General features: G+C 45.1%; 1 protein-coding gene across 9 annotated transcripts in view; it reads left to right on the plus strand.

Annotated features, from left to right (window-relative positions):
- Positions 1-20,406, plus strand: part of CNTN4 (contactin 4) — a 769,828-nt gene that overhangs the window by 377,232 nt on the left and 372,190 nt on the right. For all 9 annotated transcript variants that reach the window (XM_074312213.1, XM_074312216.1, XM_074312211.1 and 6 more), the window contains one exon: positions 3,719-3,860. In XM_074312213.1, coding sequence (XP_074168314.1) covers positions 3,806-3,860 — 55 coding nt within the window. In that variant the 5' untranslated portion in view covers positions 3,719-3,805. The remainder of the gene's footprint in view (positions 1-3,718; positions 3,861-20,406) is intronic.

The following is a 20,406-nucleotide window of genomic DNA, read 5'->3' on the forward strand; positions in this document are numbered from 1 at the left end:
GGCAAGCAGGTATGTTCCCAAGGATTCAAGGGCTTTTCCAATGTCAAAAACCTTGTGGCAAAACCAGGAAGAAGGAGGTCGGTGGGCTGGATTCCAAGTCCAGCATTCTCCCGTGTCTTGCTGCCAGGAGCCCTGCGCAGTGTGTGCTATGCTGGTTGTTCACTTAGTACTTAGAGACGGGGTTCAGTTGTCGACCAGAGAAGAGCAGCAGCGGGGAGACATGGATAGTCTCTGCTTCTGGGGCTCATGTTTAAGGCAGATCCCATGCAGGGAAATCGGGTGTCAGGCTGTTCCCCTGTGTGGTCATCCCCCCACCCACTTCTCCCATCCAGCTGCAAGTCCAGACTCCTTAATACAGATTCCATGCTGTTTGGGGATCAGGGCCCTGACTTAGGCTGCACTGACCTCAGCGAGGATCTGTGCTGGGGCCTCCATACATGACGTATGGACAGTGAGCCGGGAAGGTAGGCGGCAAGGCCGTTATTTCCCAGGCGAGCTGCACAGCTGGTTGGTCCAAGGTTAGAGCATGGGTCTGGGCCGGCCGACTCCGCTCCCTTCATGAACTTGAACTCTAAGTTCTCAGCATCATGCCTGTGTTGTCCTGCTCAGTGGCCTTAAAATCCCCTTGTTCTCTCTTGTGTGTCCTTAAAGGCACAGTTCAATGTGTTAGCCCTTTCGAGAGGGTTCTTGCAGCCCCTGCCCTACCACCCCGCACCGCAGCTGAGTTAGACGGTGTTCTTTTGTGTCCTCAGTGCCTTATACTTAGTAAACTTATTACGAGCATTATACTGAATCATGACAGCGGGTACACTCTTCCTGTCTCACCAACAGTGATCTCCTTGAGAACAGAACTCTCACCTCCACTGGCTCTGCACCCCCAACACCCAGCACTGTTCCTGCCACACAGTAAGACCCTCGCCTGTTCGTTGAGCTGAGTTAGAACTATTTGGACACCAGCAGGATTTTAATTTAGCAGAATGCTAATACTGATCATTATACGCCCAGACCCAGATATAGACTCTGAACCCGAGATGCTTAAGGGGGGAACAGAACCGTGCTTTTGTCTTCAGCACCTTACGGTCTTCCACGTGACTGGTGCTCTTGGGATTTTTTGAAGGGTTGGAGGCTACGGTAGCAAAGTGTGAAAAGAGACTGTAGCATTCCCCGTTAGTCGTCGTCTTTGGCTTAGCCAGAGAAAGCAACCAAGTCCTGTTTCATTGAGGGCTCCCACCCCTCCCCTGAGCCCCCAGGATTTACGGGTCTAATTCTTGAGCCGACTCTCAGAGTTAGTGATGAGCACTCTACCTCTTGCTGCAGCCAACCTAGGGTGATAAACCAGAGAGCTCCGAGCCGCAGGGGCCATCTGTCACCGCCATAACCCTCAGCTCAGCCTGCAGCTTTCTTTCTGGCTCTGGCAGAAAACCCGAAATTATGAAACTTTGTATCCCACACCACAATGCCACGTGAGGTCCATGAATCTTTAGCTCCCTTCAGAAAACCTGGTGCTCTGCTCGCCGCTGCCCACTAGACAAATTACTGTCAAGACCCCATTATTTCTGACGAGTGAAGGTGAACCTTACCTACCCGAATGTAAATAAATGCCGATGGGGTTCTTGAATTCCTTCATCCTTAAAAGTCCACAGCTCTTAACAGAACACACACTGGAAGTAGCATGGTATCACTAGGTAAATCTTTCTCGGGTAATTGGATACCTTTCCTAAGCTCTTTTTAATTGCTTCAAGAAACTACTTAACATTGCAGTCCAATCCCCAGATCCGAGATGACATTTCCCTCACAAAATTAATTATTAATACCCTGATCATTTGCTTAAGACATTAATAGATTTCATTGATCAGCACATCCTGTGTATCTAAAATGGCCTAATCACCATGCATGTCAGAAGAGGATCTGAACATATTCAATTAGATACCCTGCCCACTTTCGGCCAAATCAGCAGATCAGAAGTCGAGAGTCCCTTTTGTCTTCACTACATACGAAGCCCAACTTGATCAGAAACTGAGCTGTGTAAGAGCAGAGAGGAAGGCGAGTTCTTTAATGGTGGTTCTTCACTTTCTAGCAGCTCCCCGGTACGCAGAGGGCTTCTCAGTGAGCACACAGTATAAATTAATGCTGAGTGCCCTGGATGGACGAGCTGATGTCGGTCCAGGTTTTCCTGCGAGTCTGTGTTCACTCACAGCTTTTCCTTAGGAGTGGGGGTGCCGCGAGCAGCTCCAGGTTATTGTCCACTACCATAAGGGGTGTACCATAACAGCACCTAGCGTGCATATGGTGCTGTAGGGTTCTCAGAGCGGTTTCCTTTTCTTAACCATGAGGTTTGTCCTTGGAACAACCTTGAGAGGGAGGCGGGGTGGGTACAGGATCGTGCCACGAGTTACAGCCAGAGCTGCAGTGAGAATACCAGTCTCCGGGTTCCTAGACTTGTCACTTGTTTGATTCACTGATGACTAAGAGGCATCCTGCTCATTTTTCAATGCCAGTGGCAGTTCATCTGCTTCATGAGGTCTCCCCAGCCGGAAAGTTCCCTCCTTCCTTCATAGCAGCGTATTGAATGGCTGAAATGGCAGGTAACTGCCCTACCCCCACAGTAGGCGACCCTGGAGGACAGAGCCGGTATCTTCACGCTGGCATATCTTCTGCCTCACCTAGTGTCTGGCAAGCAAACAGGTGCCATGAATATGCACACATGCACGTCGGGCCAGCAGTGTCGGTGGGAGAAGGGATGGGTGCATGAGAGCAAACACTATGAATTCTGGTTTTCTGAGGACACCGTGGCTTCATTTGGTTCCTGCAGCATTTAGAAAATAGTTTGACCTGATTTCCAACATGTAAAACTTGGGATATTTTCAAAATACAAAAATATTTTCAACTTTTCTTAGGAAAGTCATAGGTGTTCCTGCCATCCTGGGGTCTGTGCCCCGCGTGTTCGCCTTCAGCTGGAGCCGAGCAGCAGCTGCTGCCAATGACACGTGGGGGTGTCACTCATGCGCTCACCTGCCTCATCGCCTTTGGCACACAGAACAAGCAGCCTGTCTGTGCCACAGACTTGTCCCGTTTTAAGATTCCTGGATAATCGAGCCTTCATTATCGTTCCTGACCGTGCTCTGGGTTTGCCCAAAAGAAACCAGTAGACAGCTACTCACACTTGGTGGAATTTCTCTCGATGGGCACTGGAGCTGCGTAGTTCCGGTGTGTTTTAGAGACGAAACATGGAGCACAGGCAAAAATGTGTGGTTTGGGGGGGTACTTAATTTTCCCACACAAGCTTCATTCTAAAACTGGGGAATTTCACCTTAAGACCCACCAAAGTTGACCCCATCTTGTTCAGTAGCAGTTCTTGTGGATTCACTTTTTTGGGTGTGTTTTAATTGGTAAATGACTAAGAACAGGGACTGGGAAGGACCTTGTAAACAGTGGTCCAATCTCCTGCCGTCGGGTTGGTTCACATCTAATCAGAATCCGTTCCTGCCTTCACTTGGTGGCCACCGGGACACACCAGCTCTAATCCCCACCCACTTGTTATTTGTCAGAAAAGGAAAGGAGCTTATGGGCTTCATATTTATGATTTAATATGCTTCTCTCTTCTTGAATAGTACTTGGTCACGGGTGAATTTTATTTGTATACAAGTAAAGATGCATTTGCGAGACCACCAGGAGGAGAATTCCCAAATCTCATTGTAATGTCTCTTCTTTCCCACAGATTAAAGGTTGAACGAGACTTGAAAGAAGCAGTGATTCTATTCACTTGTTATTGGACTTGAAACTCCTTTGACCTCGGAAGCTGAAGATGAGGTTGCCATGGGAACTGCTGCTCCTGCAATCATTCATGTTGTGCCTTGCAGGTAGAGTGTCATTTTAAAACTTTTTGATTTAAAAATGCCACTGTATTTCACACTAATTCAAAAGTGGGCCTTCACTTTCGATGGCAATGATCAAATCCTGAAGTGCCTGCCACTGTGGTCACACTGGCTGACGCTGTTGAATACACATCCCTGATGTCTTTTAGTGGCTGTTTTCATGGTGTGGCATCCAGAGCTAGACACTGCTGTTTCACCTGTCTGGCTGGTCCTTTCAGAGTCATTTGAACCATTATGTTGCTTGAAAGTTGTTATTTTTGCTCAGCCCACTGCTCAGTTGCACAGAGATATTGGGCAATAAAACCGATAATTTCGTTGGGGGTGTCGCCTGCTGCGGCATCCGTGCGTGGAGTTTATCTGGGTAGCCCTTTCAGGGTCTGTGTCAATATCAGCCCAGCTGTTGATACTGATTCTCTTGCTTTTTCATGTCAATACACTTATAGTGTAGCAGGAGCCTAAAAGCAAAAAGAGAGGCGTTTTTTCCCGTGTACTGATGGTCGACTACCAGACCAGGGCTTTAACAAGTTCAAACACGCTTCTCCTGCTTTTGTGGTTCTCTGGAAGATTGAGGCTGCCAGGGGTTGTACGTGGTTCTGGTGTCGAAGCAGTGACAACACAGCAGGACTGAGGGTGGCTTCCTGGTTGGACAGTGGGATCTTCCCAGGTCTTTTTGAAATGTGTCTAGTTGACCTGCTTTGTCATTCAGAAGGTCAAGTCCAAGAGGGATGCCTGGAATATATTTGCATTTTTACAGCAAAAACCAAAATTGACCTTTGGATGACCATTACTTCACTCCATGCATTCACTCAAGTAATGTTACTGAGTAGCTTGCAAGGAGCCAGCTCTGTGCGAGTCACTGGGAATAGAGTTACAAGCGTGACAGGCAGTCCCTGCCCTCTTGGAGCTCCAGGAACTGAGTTCTGTAGTGACCTGATACATACAGCAAGTGATTTTCAATTATTATACGATTAAAGGGTGTCGGGCTAGTTGTAACATGCACGGACCCTTACTCTATGCCAGGCATCGTGCTTGGTGAACTTTATCTCGTTTCATGCTCGCATGACCACTAGGAAGTATGCACTAATTATTGTTACTCTTATTATACTATTAATATTATCACTGACACATCAAGGCATTAAGAGACTCACCCAGGGTCACCAAGACAGGAAGTGGTAGAGCTAATCAGATTGAAACCCCAGCAGACTAAACAGAGTCCAGACTTTGTCCATCACACAGTGCGGTCCTGTAGCTTTTGTGTTGACTTGTCCAGATCGCGGCTGCCAAGTTATTCTTGACAATTCGGTTTTCCTTCGTTCTTCCTATGTCTTTCTAATCGTGACCCTCATTCACTAATAGACCTTCTATGCCCAGCCTTCAAGTCCTGACCTCCACGCCTCAGCTGAGTTCACAGGGCCCTCACCGTTCCGTGATCAGAGATGTGGCATCTAGCCTTGTCTTGCCTTGTCTTTCAGAGACTGTATTTCTCCCCCTCGTGAGGTCAGAACCCCACTGTTCCCTCCACCGGCAATGTGCCCCAGGCTCTGTGCTCCAGCTGCTTTTCTCTGGGCTTTCATGCCCTTTGACCCGCCTAAAATTAGGCCTCAGCTTAGACAATCCAGCCCTAACTTCTTCACAGCAAATCGATTTCTGACCCTTTGCCAGTGTGTTCATTTAACCCACTGTGCTGAGTAGATAACTGAGAAGTCAGAGGGTTGAAAATCAAGGAAGCCATTAATCTCTTCTATTGTGTTTTGAAAAATGTGGGACTCTTCACCTAAGATGTGTGCCTGTATCTATTTTATTCACTTAACTTTTTGTCGGGAATCAGTCTATTGAGTGTTTTTGCAAGTCGTCGCGCGTGCACGCGCGTGTGTGTACGTACTGTTTTACATGATGTTAATATTCCCTTTCCATATGTCTCTGTCAGTGTAGCTAAAGTCAAGCTTTAATTAGTGTTTTTGTTTTCTTGCTATTTGTCTTGATTTCATTAATTTGCACAGCACTGAGCTGTCTGCATTTTGAACAGATTTCTTTACCGCCCATTCTTTTCCTTTTCTATACTTCCTTCATCGTAGGTTTCTTGGTGAGTTTTTTGCAAGGAAAATACGTATGCCTATCATGTTTACCATAATTAGTGAATCTCAAATATGTCTTTCCCAGTGTTTTTCTTTACATAGTAAAATAAACGATCCACGTGACTCCTGCAACGGATGCACCTTGAAGGGTCTGCTAATTATTCAAGGGCATTGATTCCTAATGCGCTTCTCTTTTGCCAAATGCTAGACTCAGGCTCAGATAATAATAATAATAATAATAATAATAATAATAAAAGACTCCTTAAACCAGTAGTCTGAAAATTCAGTCTCTACAAAACTGGCTTTCTTATTCTCCCTTCCAATCAATTTAAACCAGGCGTCACAAAACCCCGCTGCCTGAGAGAGCAAGGAGGCCAGCAAGTGAGTGGAAGGTTCTTAAAGAAACGGTGACGCCTACAGTGTGACAGGCACTGGTGGCTACTGGGAAACTGGGGAAACACGGCCAGCTACAGTACCAACCGGGGAACACCCCCAGGCCCAGCTGCAAGGCCCCCCGGCTCTGAGATGTCTGTGCATAAATCTCCTAATTCCTTAGCGTTTGCAACTAATTAAAATTATTTTAAAAAGTAGAACTAAAAAGGCCACATTAAACAAACCAAAGTAGTCTTTAGACTGTACTCGTCCACCAGTCTGCGAAGTTTATTTCAAGCATTTGTTTTTGCTTTGACGTTAGACTTGCTGCAAGTACACTAGACCCCGAGGGTCTTTGTACGAAGTCTTCCTTTTGCCGACAATGCACTTGCCCTAAGTGTCCCTGTCACAAGTCCTTTAACCTTCTTTAGGCCTGTGTGCAAATGGCACCTAATTGGTGAGGCTTCTGCTGAGCACAAGTAATAAAGCAGAAGAGCAACATTCCCTTCACCAACATCCTGTACCTCCCTTATTATTGTCTTTTTCTCCAGAGCTCTTGTCAGTATATGAATAACTATATATCTTATTTGTCTTTGTACTAAGTGTTTTCCTTAGCAGACTGAAGTTTTATTAAAGCGGGCGTTTCTGTCTTTTCAGTCCACTGCTGTATCCCGACTTCTAGAGAATGCCTTGTATGTAGTGTCATTCATATTAAGCTAGTGCTGTGTCCTGCCGGATGTGAGAGGGGAAGCAGGTCTCCAGTTCTGGGGGACCCTAGTGATGCTCTAGTCCCCTCCTAGGCCAAGCCATTCAAGTGTTTCTTTAGTTCGCTTAAATATGTCAAGTGGTTAAATTGGCCTGTGTGCCTTGTCCTCTGTATCGGACGCTCTTGTTGCCACAAACGCCCTCTCCGTCATCTGTGCCTTTAGCTACAGCTGGGTGGACTATCCCCTGTCTGTGTGTTTCTGCCTCGAGTCTCTGAAGTCACAGCAAAGAGGACTCTGGGAAGGCAGCACCGTCCTTGGGTGCCCTCTTCAACCAGTGGGGCCCGACAATCAGGAGACGAATGCCTCAGCCTCCTCCTTTGGAAGGATGCGGCCCTCAGAGGTCCCCAGCAAGATGGAATCCCGTCCTCACAGTAGCTCCTTCTGTCTTTTTCTTCCTCACCCCTGCCTCCTGGGATCACCTCCCAAGTCTGTCTCTCTGGCTCTGCTTCCCAAGCAAGGCCGTGCTCACACCAGTTACCAGCAGGGAACCGGACAATATGGGTCATGTCAGTGATTGGTAATCACATGGGGAGCAGCTTAGACGGGGACGATCGCAGTGCTCGTGAGGTGGCTCCGGATGTATGTACGTGTGCAAGTTCTCCCTTGTGCACACGTCTCTCTAAGCTAAGTCTGTAAAGATGTTCTAGGTCCTGCAACCAGGTAGGATTACTGTTCACCAGCTCTCTTCCTGTCTTTACTATTTACTGGTTTTATTGTTAACCAGCTGCTGGGCAAGTCATTTCGCCTTGCCGTACAATGAGGGGGTTAAACAGGGTCCCTAAAGTCCTTTTCAGCTCTAAAAATGGGCAGTTGCGGCTCTGCACATGGTTCACGAGGCAGATGTATATATGCTGAGAGGGTTGGAGCAGAGCCAGAACGTTCATGCCACTAATGTGAAGGTGCACGGAGGTCCCGATCCTACCGTGTGTGACTGGTTCTGTTCACACTGGCGGAATTTGAAAGAAAGGCTCACACGGCCGATGCACGTGTCCATATACTGCCAACGGCATGGAGACATTCAGATGCTCTGTGGACGGGTGGAGCATGCATGTTTGGTGTGTCCCTGGTCGCTCTGGGTGTCAGGAGGCTAAATGTATTCCCATCTCGACGGTGTAGTTTTCCTGCTTCAGCAACCTTCGCTTTTGGAGAAAGTGTGTCTTCTCCCAATGTATTTTGTTGATTTGCTCACAAAACTGTGTGGTTGTTGCAGCTGCAGTTGGGGTGGCCGTGGGGAAAAGTCCTGTGCAGTGCAAGACAGACACGTCCTGGGACCAGTGAGGAGTCCCAGAGAGTGCATCACAGAGGGGGTGCCGCTTGGATGGATCTGTGACAGTAAGAAGTGTAAGCCAATGGCCGTCGGAGCGTGGAGTGGCTGCTCAGTAGTCTTTAGAAGGCACGTGAGGCTCAGAAAGTCTCTTCTCACATAGACTGAAGTGGGCTGTCCATGGTTCTGGCTTCTTCTAGGGCCAGAGGACACAAACACATACACAGTAGGAGCTGCCACTATTCCTTGATGCTGATAATAAAATTCAATGAGCTCAGTCTTCCCACCTAATTAAGACGCCCAGCGAAGCTTGGGATCAGCCCTAAACCGCCCCCCTTCTTCCTCATGCCAGGGACCCCCCAGGTGAGCACACATGTGACTTTCAGAGCCTGGCCTCACAGTGCAGCTATGTGCAATATTTCACTTCTTAAGAGTCTCATGTTTTTTTCTTGAGAATAAACAGAAGAACAGACAATATTCAAATACTTCTTAGTTCTACACAGATATTAAACCTAGTACTGCCTGTGTTCTTGTAAAAGTAACAAGCATTCAATTAAGATCAAAAGCGCGTTGAGTAAATGTCAGTTTTCATATAGTTACTGCAAAGCAGAGTTCTGCAGTGACCTCTTATTGGATTGTTTCTCTTGCTGAGGAGCTGGTTTGCCAGTGCGTTTGTGCTCATAATGGCAGAAGCCAAGGGATGGCTGTCCTCGCTCCTCTGCACTGGCTCATAACCACAGATGAAAGGGAGCCAGAGTGCTCCAAAGATTTAATAAGAGAGCTAACGACTAGATTAAAAAGCAGTGACTCCAGTGATAAAAATTCAGGAAAGAATGGCGTGAAAATAATAAACAGCAAAAGGAAAACTCCCTTGGCATATCAATTTACATATTTAAATACATTTCACAGTGGGACACTATTGATCAGTAATGAAGATATTGAGGTAAATAGAGAAACAAGTAGCAATTATATGGCCCCACCGACATGGACATATAATAACCGCCATACAAACCAAACGGTATTGGAAATACTCATTTTAAGACCACTCCTGAAGGGAAATCATTAATGGCTTCATGAGATATGCTCAGCCAAGCTGGATGTCGTAACTATGTATAAAACTCCTTTATTGATAGCGTGTAGGACATGTTATATTTTGTATCTTGGGGAAACGTGATTGGACTCTTGAGTTAAACAAATTAGGGAAAGAGACATAAAAACAGGGAAGTGCAAATCCAGACATTAGGTGCATTTCATATCAGCTCATGTGATAATTGTCTCGAGGGTGCTGCCTGGTAGGCTGAGGATGGCGGGTGAGGCAGAGCCTGTGGCCTGTCAGAAACGCCACCTGGCGACACAGCAGGGAGGCTGACGAGCACGAGCTTCCTGCAGCCTGTCAGCTGTGTGATCAAGCTGTTTTTGTCTCCCGAAGCCTTGGGTTGCTTTTTTCCCCCATCTGTGAAATGGGCAATATAAGTGTATTTTCTTCCTTTGGGTGTTTATGAGGACTGAGATAACATACAGGGGATGCCAAAAACATGTGTACACATTTTAAGAAAGGAAAACTGTATTACAATTGTAATACTCAATGTATGCCGATAACGAAAGATGATACAAATCACATTTGACTTTTACAATCATAGGAGGAGCTCAAAGTGGTTCCCATCAGCGCCAGAAACCGGATGATGGTGAACTACTGCTTGAGCAACGCTGACCGAAGTGTCCACTTGTGTACATTTTCTTGGCACCCCCGGTATATATTGCTTGTACTTAGCACAGTGTCTGCTGTCAGCTGGTCCTCAGTTAACCGCTGTGTGGGGACCTGCCACTGCTCGGCACTGGGCTGCCCCCCAGGGGTGAAGACCACCTCTACGTGAGACATCACCCTGTCGTCTGCGCACTGACGATGGTGACGATGCCGGGAGCAGCGTCCTCGCTCACCAGTGACTGTGGTGCACAGTCGTGTAGCAGAGCTTATAGCACATGTGCGCTTTGCTGCACCACTTTGCACCGTGGCCTCATCTATAAAATGGGGATACAATCATAATGATAAGTATCTATGAAAACTCCACCCCTGAAAAGTGGATTAAACTCATTTGTATGCGTCGAGCGCTCCGCAAAGTACCTGGCCCGGCAGCGTGGCCTGTGTCAGCTGCTGCTCGTGTTGTCGTTATGACCAGCAGCGCCTGTCACTGGGCCTCCCTTTAGCTGTATGGCAGCCACCGCAGTGAGAGCCTGGCACTGGGAAGCCGGGGACTTCGTGTGATGGGCTCCCAGAAATGTATGAAGGGCAAATGGACAGGGGTTCTAGAAAGAGAACGCCTGGTGGTACCAAGTAATGTAAGTGTTTCTAAATGCATTTTACCAACACCGAAACAACTGAGATAAAGGCAGGAGCACATAGCAGAGAGCTAATAACTGGGTGATAGCGTCGCTGTGATGGAGCGTGCTGGAGCACGCAGCCCCTGATGGCCATCCCCTGCACCTTCTCTGCTCCTGGACTCCGCGTGGTGACACAACCGGACCTGTCCCCTATGTGAAGGACAATGCTTGATAACGATATGGGCTCACACTACACTCATAGCACCTTCATTTGCTTAGCACCTGTTAGTCTGGAAAGTGCTTGCTGAACAGTCTGTTTCAAGGCCTGGGAGGGGCCCGAGACGAGGCCAATAATATTCAGAGCAAAGGGGGCTGAGTGTTTCCGTGCCGCACACTGTCTCCCATCTCTGAGTGTCTCCCATCTCCCATTGAACCTCACAACAACCCGTTGCGTAGAACAGAGGCCGCATGACCTGCCTGAGGAATCAGAGCTTGTGCGGGTCCAAGGCGGGGTTTGCACTTGGCTCTGTCCGCCCTGAGGCCTGGGCTTCTCACTGTGTGCTGCGATGTGTCCTGACATACACCTGTCCTCATGCAGCGCACGTCTTACAGACACTAGGAGCCAGTGGTTCTCAGACATGGACCCTGGGCCCACAGCATCAGCATCCCTGGCAAGAAATGCATTAGAAATGCAGATTCTTAGGCCCCAGACCAGACCTACAGAACCAGAATCTCTGGAGGTGACTCCACAGCCTGTGTTTTAACAAACTCCCCAGGGTTTTCTGATGCTTACGAAAGCTCAAGAGCCACATTAAATGCTCTTGAGAGGCAAGGAAGGCAGAAATTGTCATTATCCCAATTTTACATGTGGGAATCTGAGGGTGACCGACCTGCTGGTTACACAGCTGGCATTAATGTCAAAGCTAGAATCTCGGCTTTCGGATTCATAACCCAGTACCCGGCTTTCTCCCTGGCGTATATGCTGCCTTCTTACTCAAGTCGCTCTGACGTTCAGGGCACTTACCGAATAGCTGATGACAGAAAGGAAGCACTTGTTATGTTGAAGAGGTGCCCTGAGTATTGACAGAACTTAACTTCAAGGTCCAGCCTCCTTCCACTGCCTGGAAACCGCTAACAGGTGTGACACTGGCCTGCGCCCTCTGTGTTGTGATGTCACGGACACAGAAAAGATGCTATTCCATCATTTGGAAGGAAACAGAAGTGTGTTGCAGAATCTTTGGGAAGAAGGAAAAAAAAGATTAAGTCCCTTGAGCCTACAAACAGAGTATAATTATTCTGGTAAACAGTCACGTACCTGTTACTAGGTGTGAGCTCTGTGCTTAGAGAGATAAAAGAAATTGTTTTCATATTTTGCAAAAGCCTACGTGGATTGTCAGATGGTGTTTTCTTCTCCGAGTAATCCTTTTCCTTAAGGAAGATGGCAGCATATTCTGTTTTGGAAAGAGGAGATGCCCAGGGAGAGGGTTCAGCCCTCACGTCTGGATGAAGACATATTTCCAAGGTTCTCATTCCTCCAGCAAGGTTTGGAAAATGGCCTTGAAAGACCCCTCTAAAGACTAACACTGCGCTGCAAGTAGCCCCACGTGGCTATTCAACACCTGAAACCTGCCTGGTCCCAACTGAGTTCACAGAATCTGCAGGCGTTTCCTGTTGCTTCAGTAACAATGGCCCCAGCTGGGTGTCTTAAAACAACAGAAATGCATTCCCTCACAGTTCTGGAGGCCAGAAGCTGAAGGAAATCAAGGTGTCCGCAGGGCCGGGCTCCCTCTCAGGGCTCCCTCTCAGGGCTCCAGGGAAGGACCTTCCTGCCCCTTCCAGCTTCTGATTGTGGCAGCCATTGTCGGCGGTCCTTGGCTCCCACACGCATGACCCCAATCTCTGCCTCCAGCTTGATATCAGCTTCTTTTCTATGTCAGCAGCTCTGCCCTGGGATGTTGGAAACCCAGTGGAAAGAAGGAAGATAAAATACATCATTAGTACCACTTGTATCAATTATACATTGAAATGAATACATTGGGTTCAATGAAACATCAATTTTGCCAGTTTGTTTTTGCTTTCCTTCAATGTAGGTATTAGCAATTTTTGAATGCCGTATGTGCCTCCCATTATATTTCCACTGGATAGCAGTGCATAGATGATGAAGGAACTAACCTAATGATCCTTAACCTGTAACTGTAGCTGAGAATAATTACCCCCTTTCCATGTCTTTGTAGAAATAGAAACCCAGGCTGGTTGCCCTGAGCCTAAAGGGAAGTTGACTAGGGAACTGGTGTAATGGGGGAGATACAGACGTAAATCTTCCAGGGGGACGACTCGAAGGCTTGGGTGAATATCATTTACCACCGCCCCTCTAAGATGCCTTCAGAGAGGACAGAAGGTCTGAGTCCCGTATCCAGCAAAAACATGATACATTAAAGACCAGAGGATTTTTTTAAAACACTTTTTCTAGTGAACCTACAAATCACACCAAAACAGAAGTGATTTGTAGGCAAATGTTCAAGCAGTACTACTCATAACAGCCCCAAAGTGGAACAGCGCAAATATCCATCAGGTGATAAGTGAATAGACAAAAATGTTTGACCCACACAGCACAATATTCCTCAGCCTAAAAAAAATGAAGAGAAACCTTGAAGATACGATGCTAAGTGAATGAAGCCAGACACAAAAGGCCACGTATATAAATCCATTTCTATGAAATGTCCAGAATAGGCAGATCCAGAGACAGAAACAGTTCAGTGGTTGCCCAGCGTGGGGCATAGGAGGGAGGAGGGAGTGACTGTTCCTGGGTGTGCACTTTCCTTTAGGGCGATGAAGAAATTCTGGAAATACATGGTGATGACAGTTGCAAAATCTCATAAATATGCTAAAAACACCTGTCTTGGTCTGTTCAGGCTGCTTGAACAAAATACCAGAGACTGTGTGTCTTATAAACAACAAATGCATTATGCACAGTTCTGGAGGCGGGACATCTAACAGCAAGACACCAGCTTGATGTGGTGAAGAAGACCGTCTTCCGGGTCGGCGATTCCCGCTTCCCTGTGTCTTCACTGGGGAAGGATGGCGTTGCTCTCTGGAGTCTCTTTCTAAGGGCACCAATCCCGTTCAGGAGGGCTCCATCCTCAGACCCGATCACCTCCCTGTGGCCTCACTCCTAACACCATCACCTCCGGGGCGAGGATTTCAGAATATGAATTGGTGGGGGAACATTCAGACCATAGCACCATTCCATGATACATTTTAAAAGGGTGCATTGTATGGCGTGTGAATTTTTTAGCAATAAAATATAAATACATCTCAGGAAAAACAAACAAACACAAGTGTCTGTCTCCTGAGAACTTGTCTTTCTGTCGGGGTCGGTTGCTCAGGGAAAGCGTCCCTCTCATGATTAGCAGGATATTGGATACAGACCCATCCCAACTGCCATGTTTGACAAACAAGTTCACTGGTTTGGCCAAAGACGCCCCGATAACAAGGCGCAGAACCAGAACCCAAGCTTCCGTAATTCTCCCGCTAGTCCAATATGGCATCTCTGGTGTGTGTTTTGTGGACATTGGGGGTTTCATCTGTCCCTCACCCATGTCCGAAGTGCAGCTTCTGTAACAAAAGAAGAAGGAGAAAGCGCCTACCTTCCAGGGGAAGGAGCTCTGACATCAGTTCACCTGTGCTGTGATACCGGAGCCCCCCTGGAAGCAAGCGAGGGAGCACGCACAGAGGGGGCAAGGGGCCGTCTGTGTGAGGGGTGCTTTGAGGACACAGCATGAGCATTAACTTCACCTATTTTCAATTTCATCCCCAGTTGACATCCCTGGGAAGCTGACCATCTTTTCATTTTCTGCCTGTCTGTACCAAACCCCCAAGTGGCCCAAATTAAAAATCCATGTTGAGACAGCGACTAACCTTCCCCACACCTGAGTGCTATGTCCCAGGCCAAAACTTGGGAAATCATTTTGATGCAAAAAGGAAAGGTAGATTTGTGGATGGAGAGTGTCTGAAGAACCAGTGATGTTAGGTAGATTCTTTAAAAGGCATGGATGCAGCAATGCACATGTTGCTTGAACTGCGTAAATGAAAAGAACAACAATCAGTATCAACAATCAGTATCAACAATCAGTATCATTTCAACCATATCATCCACTTACATGATATCTATACCAGAAAGAAATTAATGAGGTTAGAAATGCCTTCCGTTTGCTGACGGGGAATCAGATGTCAAAACAAACAACTCAGAATGCACTGGAGATACAGAAGCCAATCCCTCTCATCTAGGGAACTCGGAAGAGAAGGCCAGTGGTTAACAGGACAGTCCATTGCAGCAAGTACGTTACTTCCACAGTCAGACACTCATGGATTCTCAAGTCATGCTCTCGTCCAGCCTAGCTATCCCTCTGGGCAGAGGAGCAAACCAAAGAGAGAAAGGATCAGTTCACTTGCCCGAGTCACATGGTCAGCAGCTTTCAGAGCTAGGATCAAATATGGGGAATATCAGCTATACTTTTATCAAAGTGGTGATTTTTCCTGACGTGGACTTGATCGTTGTTTTCTTGTTACACCGTAACGTGTCTAAACTCTACTTATGTGAATAGACATGAATTTTATTACTAAGGGTGTTGTAGTCAAAAGTTGGTGATTGCGTTTGTCCACCATTTTCAAGTTACCGTAGCGGTGTTTGGTAACTTGCCAATAAGGTCCTAGAGGCTTTTGACACAGTGGGAAATGAATTTGGAGGAAAGATGAATTTCTTTTAGAGATTAGGTAGAACTTTGGGTTCCTTTGAAAATATTTACATGTTATTTGTGAATTTACTCATTTATTTGATAATTTACTAAGCATCTCCTACATTCTGTGGACTGGTAGATGGTGGGAAAGCCAAGATATTTGTGACTTAGTCCATCGATTTGAGCAATGTATAGTAATCTTGTGGGCTAAAACAATTTCTTTCAAACTCATATACCCTGTCAGATTTATATGAGAAATCAAGGAAAAACGGAGGGTTCTTTTCCATGAGCCATAATGTTACAATCTCAGAAGCTACTGGTACGACCTACAGTGGAGACAGCCACGGTGCTGGGGCTGACGTAATTCTGAGTTGGACACCTGTCTCTAAGTATAGTTACTAAGTGTATGAACTTCAGGAAATTCTCATAATTCTCTGAGAAACAAGATGTAGACTATTTAGCACAGTGACTGGTCTATAATCAGCCTTGATAATCATGTCTGTGTCATTGTCAATTAATAATTACCCCTGAACCCCATGCAGGCAAACACTTCCATTTACTTTCAGTAGAACCTGAATTACGTAGTATAAATAGCAAAGAAAGAAAATAGTGGGAGTGAAAGGGAAAGAGAGAACACTGAAATCACGCATGCCTGTCATCGTAAAACCAGGTCAGAAAGGTCAAAAATGATGGTGTTTAGTTTTGTTGTAAAGTTGACAGAGAAGGTGAGGCAGACCACGACCGCCTTCCCAGGTGGGGAAACAAGATGAGGGAAACAGGACGCGTGGCTGTTTCCTCTGCCTAATTCTGTTGTTCTAAGGGTAGATTGCTGTCTTCTTCTCTTTAGAGCCACGTAGATATAAATGTATGTAAGCATTTTATTACTGTATTTTTACCCAGTCTGTTGGGCAATCTGCTCAATTTAGAGAATTTTAGACATGGAGACTGCTAGGTCACCCATCTAATATTTTATCGTTAACTATTAATAATTATTATTCTCCCTGACTTTTCACATTTGTCACCGTCGAAACCTGACTTTGAGTCCGAGGCAACTTCTCCGTTACTGATGATGAAGATGATGATGATGATAGTGGTAATACCGCAGTATTTATTCTTTTCTCTCAGCTAATGCTTTGGATAAATTCTGTAATTTATACTGGGCTCCGAGCAGCCCCGTGTGGCTAATATTGTCACCTCCGATCATAGAAGGAGAAACTAAGTCACCATAAGTGGCTGAGGGTTCTGCAGGCGTGGCCTCACCAACACGGTGACCTCCTCCCGCTCTGTCCTGCCAATGTCAGTCTCAGACCTCCCAGCTTCCTTCTGGAGACACAGCACCTGGTTTCGAGTCTCCACTTCCTGTCCCTTCTCCAGCGTCGCTTAGCCCTTCGTCAGCTTCCTCCCCAGTTACCGACTGGCTACATTACTGCGGAGAAAACCTAATGAAACTGCAGATGTCACCTCTCGAAGTTACTTATAGGCAGCCCCATGGTATAGCGACCTCTGCTTTCCCTCCATGGAGTTCTCTTTCTTCCAACTCCCAACATTTTATCTCCCTTTGAAGTGTCACCTTGCTTTCTCTCCGCCCCCTGTGGAAATACTCATTACCTCTCCCTCTGACCCACTCCGGGGCTGTGCCTCCTCTCCCCACTACCTTCCTTGGCTTTCTGAGTCTAATTATATCTGAGCTTAGAATACAGATGTAAAGCTAATGAAATTATCTTTAAACACTCCTTCAAACTCCAAGTGTTCACCTCCTTCTGAGTTGAAATGAGTAAAGTTGAATTTATTTCTTTAAAACTCACTAGGCGAATGTATTCATAGAGTCAGCTATGTATGGTAAGCTCTTTGCACCTGCTGTCTTCTGTGCTTCTTTTAAGGGAGGGAATGAAATTCTCTCACAAAATTTCGTCCATAGAATAAAATACCACCTCGCATGGGAATTATGATAATTCAAAGAACAAAACCAAACCAAAACAAATTCACATCTCAGAGCAGAAGAGTAAATAATGAAAATGCAGCACTATTTGTTTGGGTCAACAGTTGTTGCCAGAACTCGATGTGATATTCTCTGTAGGATTTTATTCAGAAGTTATGAACTCCCGGTAAGACTAGCAAATACGAGCTGCACACAAGTGATCTTTGCAAAATAAAAATCATCAAGTGAAAATGAGTTCTCTCCTCTTTTCTTCTCTTCGGCTGAGTTCTTGGACACCCTCTTTGGGGATGTTTTTCTCCCCAGCGGTGTGATATTTACACAGAACCTGGTTTTAATATAATATTCATCTAACTGGAAACAGAGCCAATTTGAAGTCGATGCTCTAGATTCCTTGTATCCCCTTAGGATTTCACCTACGTGCTCTGTTCAGTTGCATTAAAGATGAGGGACGGGAGAAGAAGACTGTCCATCAGCTGTGCTTCACAATCGTTTATCATCTCATATTATCTAAATTGATCCCCAATTCAGTAAATAAATAAAAAATATATATGTTTTGTTCAGTGATTTATAGTCTCTTTTGAAACAAAAACAATGTAACTGTGTGGTAATGGATGTTAAGTAATTACCATTTATTGTGGTGGTCATTTTGCAACATACAGAGGGTGCCAAAAAAAAAATGTATACACGTTTTAAGAAAGGAAAAAAAACTGTATTAAAATTCAAATACTCAATGTATACCGGTAACAAAAGATGAATACAAGTCATGTGTATACATTGTTTTTGGCACCCCCAGTATTCACATCTCAAATCATGTTGGACACCAGACTAATACAATGTTACATGTCAATTATACCCCAACAAAGCTGGGAAAAAAGCAAAGACTTACAAACATCCAAAATTTTAAAAAAAATACACACAAAGAAATCACTCTTGAATTTAGGGCTTTACCTTTCTTTTGATGTTAATATAATAGAAACCTGAGGAATCTAGAACTCTATTTTCCATTTTCTGGGTTTATAACTTTAGCTAAATCACTGTACCACTTAGGACCTGAGATTCTGCGGAAGTGAAATAGGGGAGCTGAGCCCAAATGAGCTTCCTAGACCCTCGTTACCCAGAATTTGGTCATCATCTGTTTTTGCCCAATCGGTTTGCTCCTTGTATTATGATTCACTTCAGTTACTTATCATTTCCATTTTTTTACCTAAAGAAACATTGTTGCAACAGTATCACTTGTTACGAATACAAAATAGCCCTAAACATAAACATTAAAGCAACAAATGTATTAAAACCCAGTTTGTCCTGGATGATTGATTCTGAGTCCTGACAGTTCTCCACAAAAATAAGCCTATCAAGTATTAGACAGGTTTTTTTACTGCACACTGGCATCAACTGAGACTCTCTTTGATTTGATCAGGACTTAAAGTGAATTAATTGAGTCAGTGAGTCAAGTTTAGTTACTGCCTTGTCTCTGTACAATCTGAAAGTTTTCTCACACACCAGTGTCACCAGGAGGCATCCACCATCTTGGGAAGTGCTAATGTCAGAGTACAACCTTGTCCTGGCCCCCAGAATGGATACTGCCGTGCCCCAACGTGAGCTATCCGATGTACCCTGGCAATAGCAACTCTGATGAATCATATCTTTATGTGATCCTTTTTTCTTCATTATTTTTCAGATGTGGAAAATTTTGTTGTATCTTTGAACCTGTGTAATATGCAAAAGTTAGTGTAAACCAGTTGTGTTGCAACTGATTTATGCAGCAATACTATCGCCTTTATGTGTTTGAACTTCTCTAAAACCATTGAGAAGATTGGTTCAGCCATTCTCTAGACTGGTCTGTTCATGGCTTGGTGACAAATAGTTCATTTTTAAGGTTTTCATAGCCTTAGAAAATTCACACAGATGTTAGGAAATACATTTGGTGCACAACAAAATAGGTGTTTTGTTCACGTTTTTTGTTGTTGTTGTTGTTGTTGTTGTTATTGGATTTATTGTACTGAGCGGTTGTAATTAGGTAACTGTGTATTGAGGAAAAAAGCAGGATCAGATTGGGGGGGAGTCTGAATTTGAATATCTTTGAGCAGATTTCTTTCCTTTGCAAGTTCTAATTTGAGCATATGTGGTACCCATTCAGCATCCAACTCATATGTTGGATGTGCCTGTACAATTGTAACATGCACAGATAAGAATAACGGGTGTTGGGTGTATACGCCGTCTAAATGTATGGAGACATTTACTTGATGTACCAAGCACAATGTCATTCCCACTCTATTGGCTTTCACTTTTACATTGTGATTGTTATTGCCACTAATAGAATGGACAGTGATGGCTAGTAAGTCAATGGCATGACGGCGGAATGCCACATTCATTCAAATATTCCTTGAATGTGAAACTCTATAAGCTCTACCGTTTATTCTCTTAGGCTCTATGTCACGACAGGACCTCGACTGAATTCGTCTTTCCCCATTAGTCTTCACAGGTATCCTAGAGGGTAGATCTTTTGAGACCATCCTTGTTTAACAGATGGGAAAACTGAAGCTTACGTAGAAATTGCCCATAGTCACACCACTGACAAGTAGCCGAAATGAATTGAAATTTGAGTTATGGACCTTGAAATGACACGGCAATGAGTGTTTTTTAAAGTCCATGTGATGAAAAGTTTTATTTGAGTTTTGATAGAAAGGAATAGGTCAAGTCTTGGATGGGCAGGTGAAGGTCACATAAGAATTTTTTTCTCCAGCCCAGACCTAGATGTGCTGAAAATATTTTAAGGAGGAGAACACGTGGGTTGTTGGATTTCTTTCACCCGCTTATGGATTGAATGATTCCATAAATCATTAAAGCCAGTTTTGCCCATGGCTAAAAGTTTCTGATAAAAATGTAACCGTTTGGTATAAGAGAATAGAAGCTGCGTCATCATCACCATCCGAACTAGTCACACATATTGATTTCCTGTGATGTCTCAGTCTGTTCGAAATAGTTATACTTATGTTTATATAAAATCATATATTTCAACAAATATGGCAGTCTAGCAAGAATTGCATTATTCTTTACAT

The sequence above is a fragment of the Rhinolophus sinicus genome, linkage group LG10 (genome assembly GCF_036562045.2).
Source record: "Rhinolophus sinicus isolate RSC01 linkage group LG10, ASM3656204v1, whole genome shotgun sequence".
NCBI classification, from domain to species: Eukaryota; Metazoa; Chordata; class Mammalia; order Chiroptera; family Rhinolophidae; genus Rhinolophus; species Rhinolophus sinicus.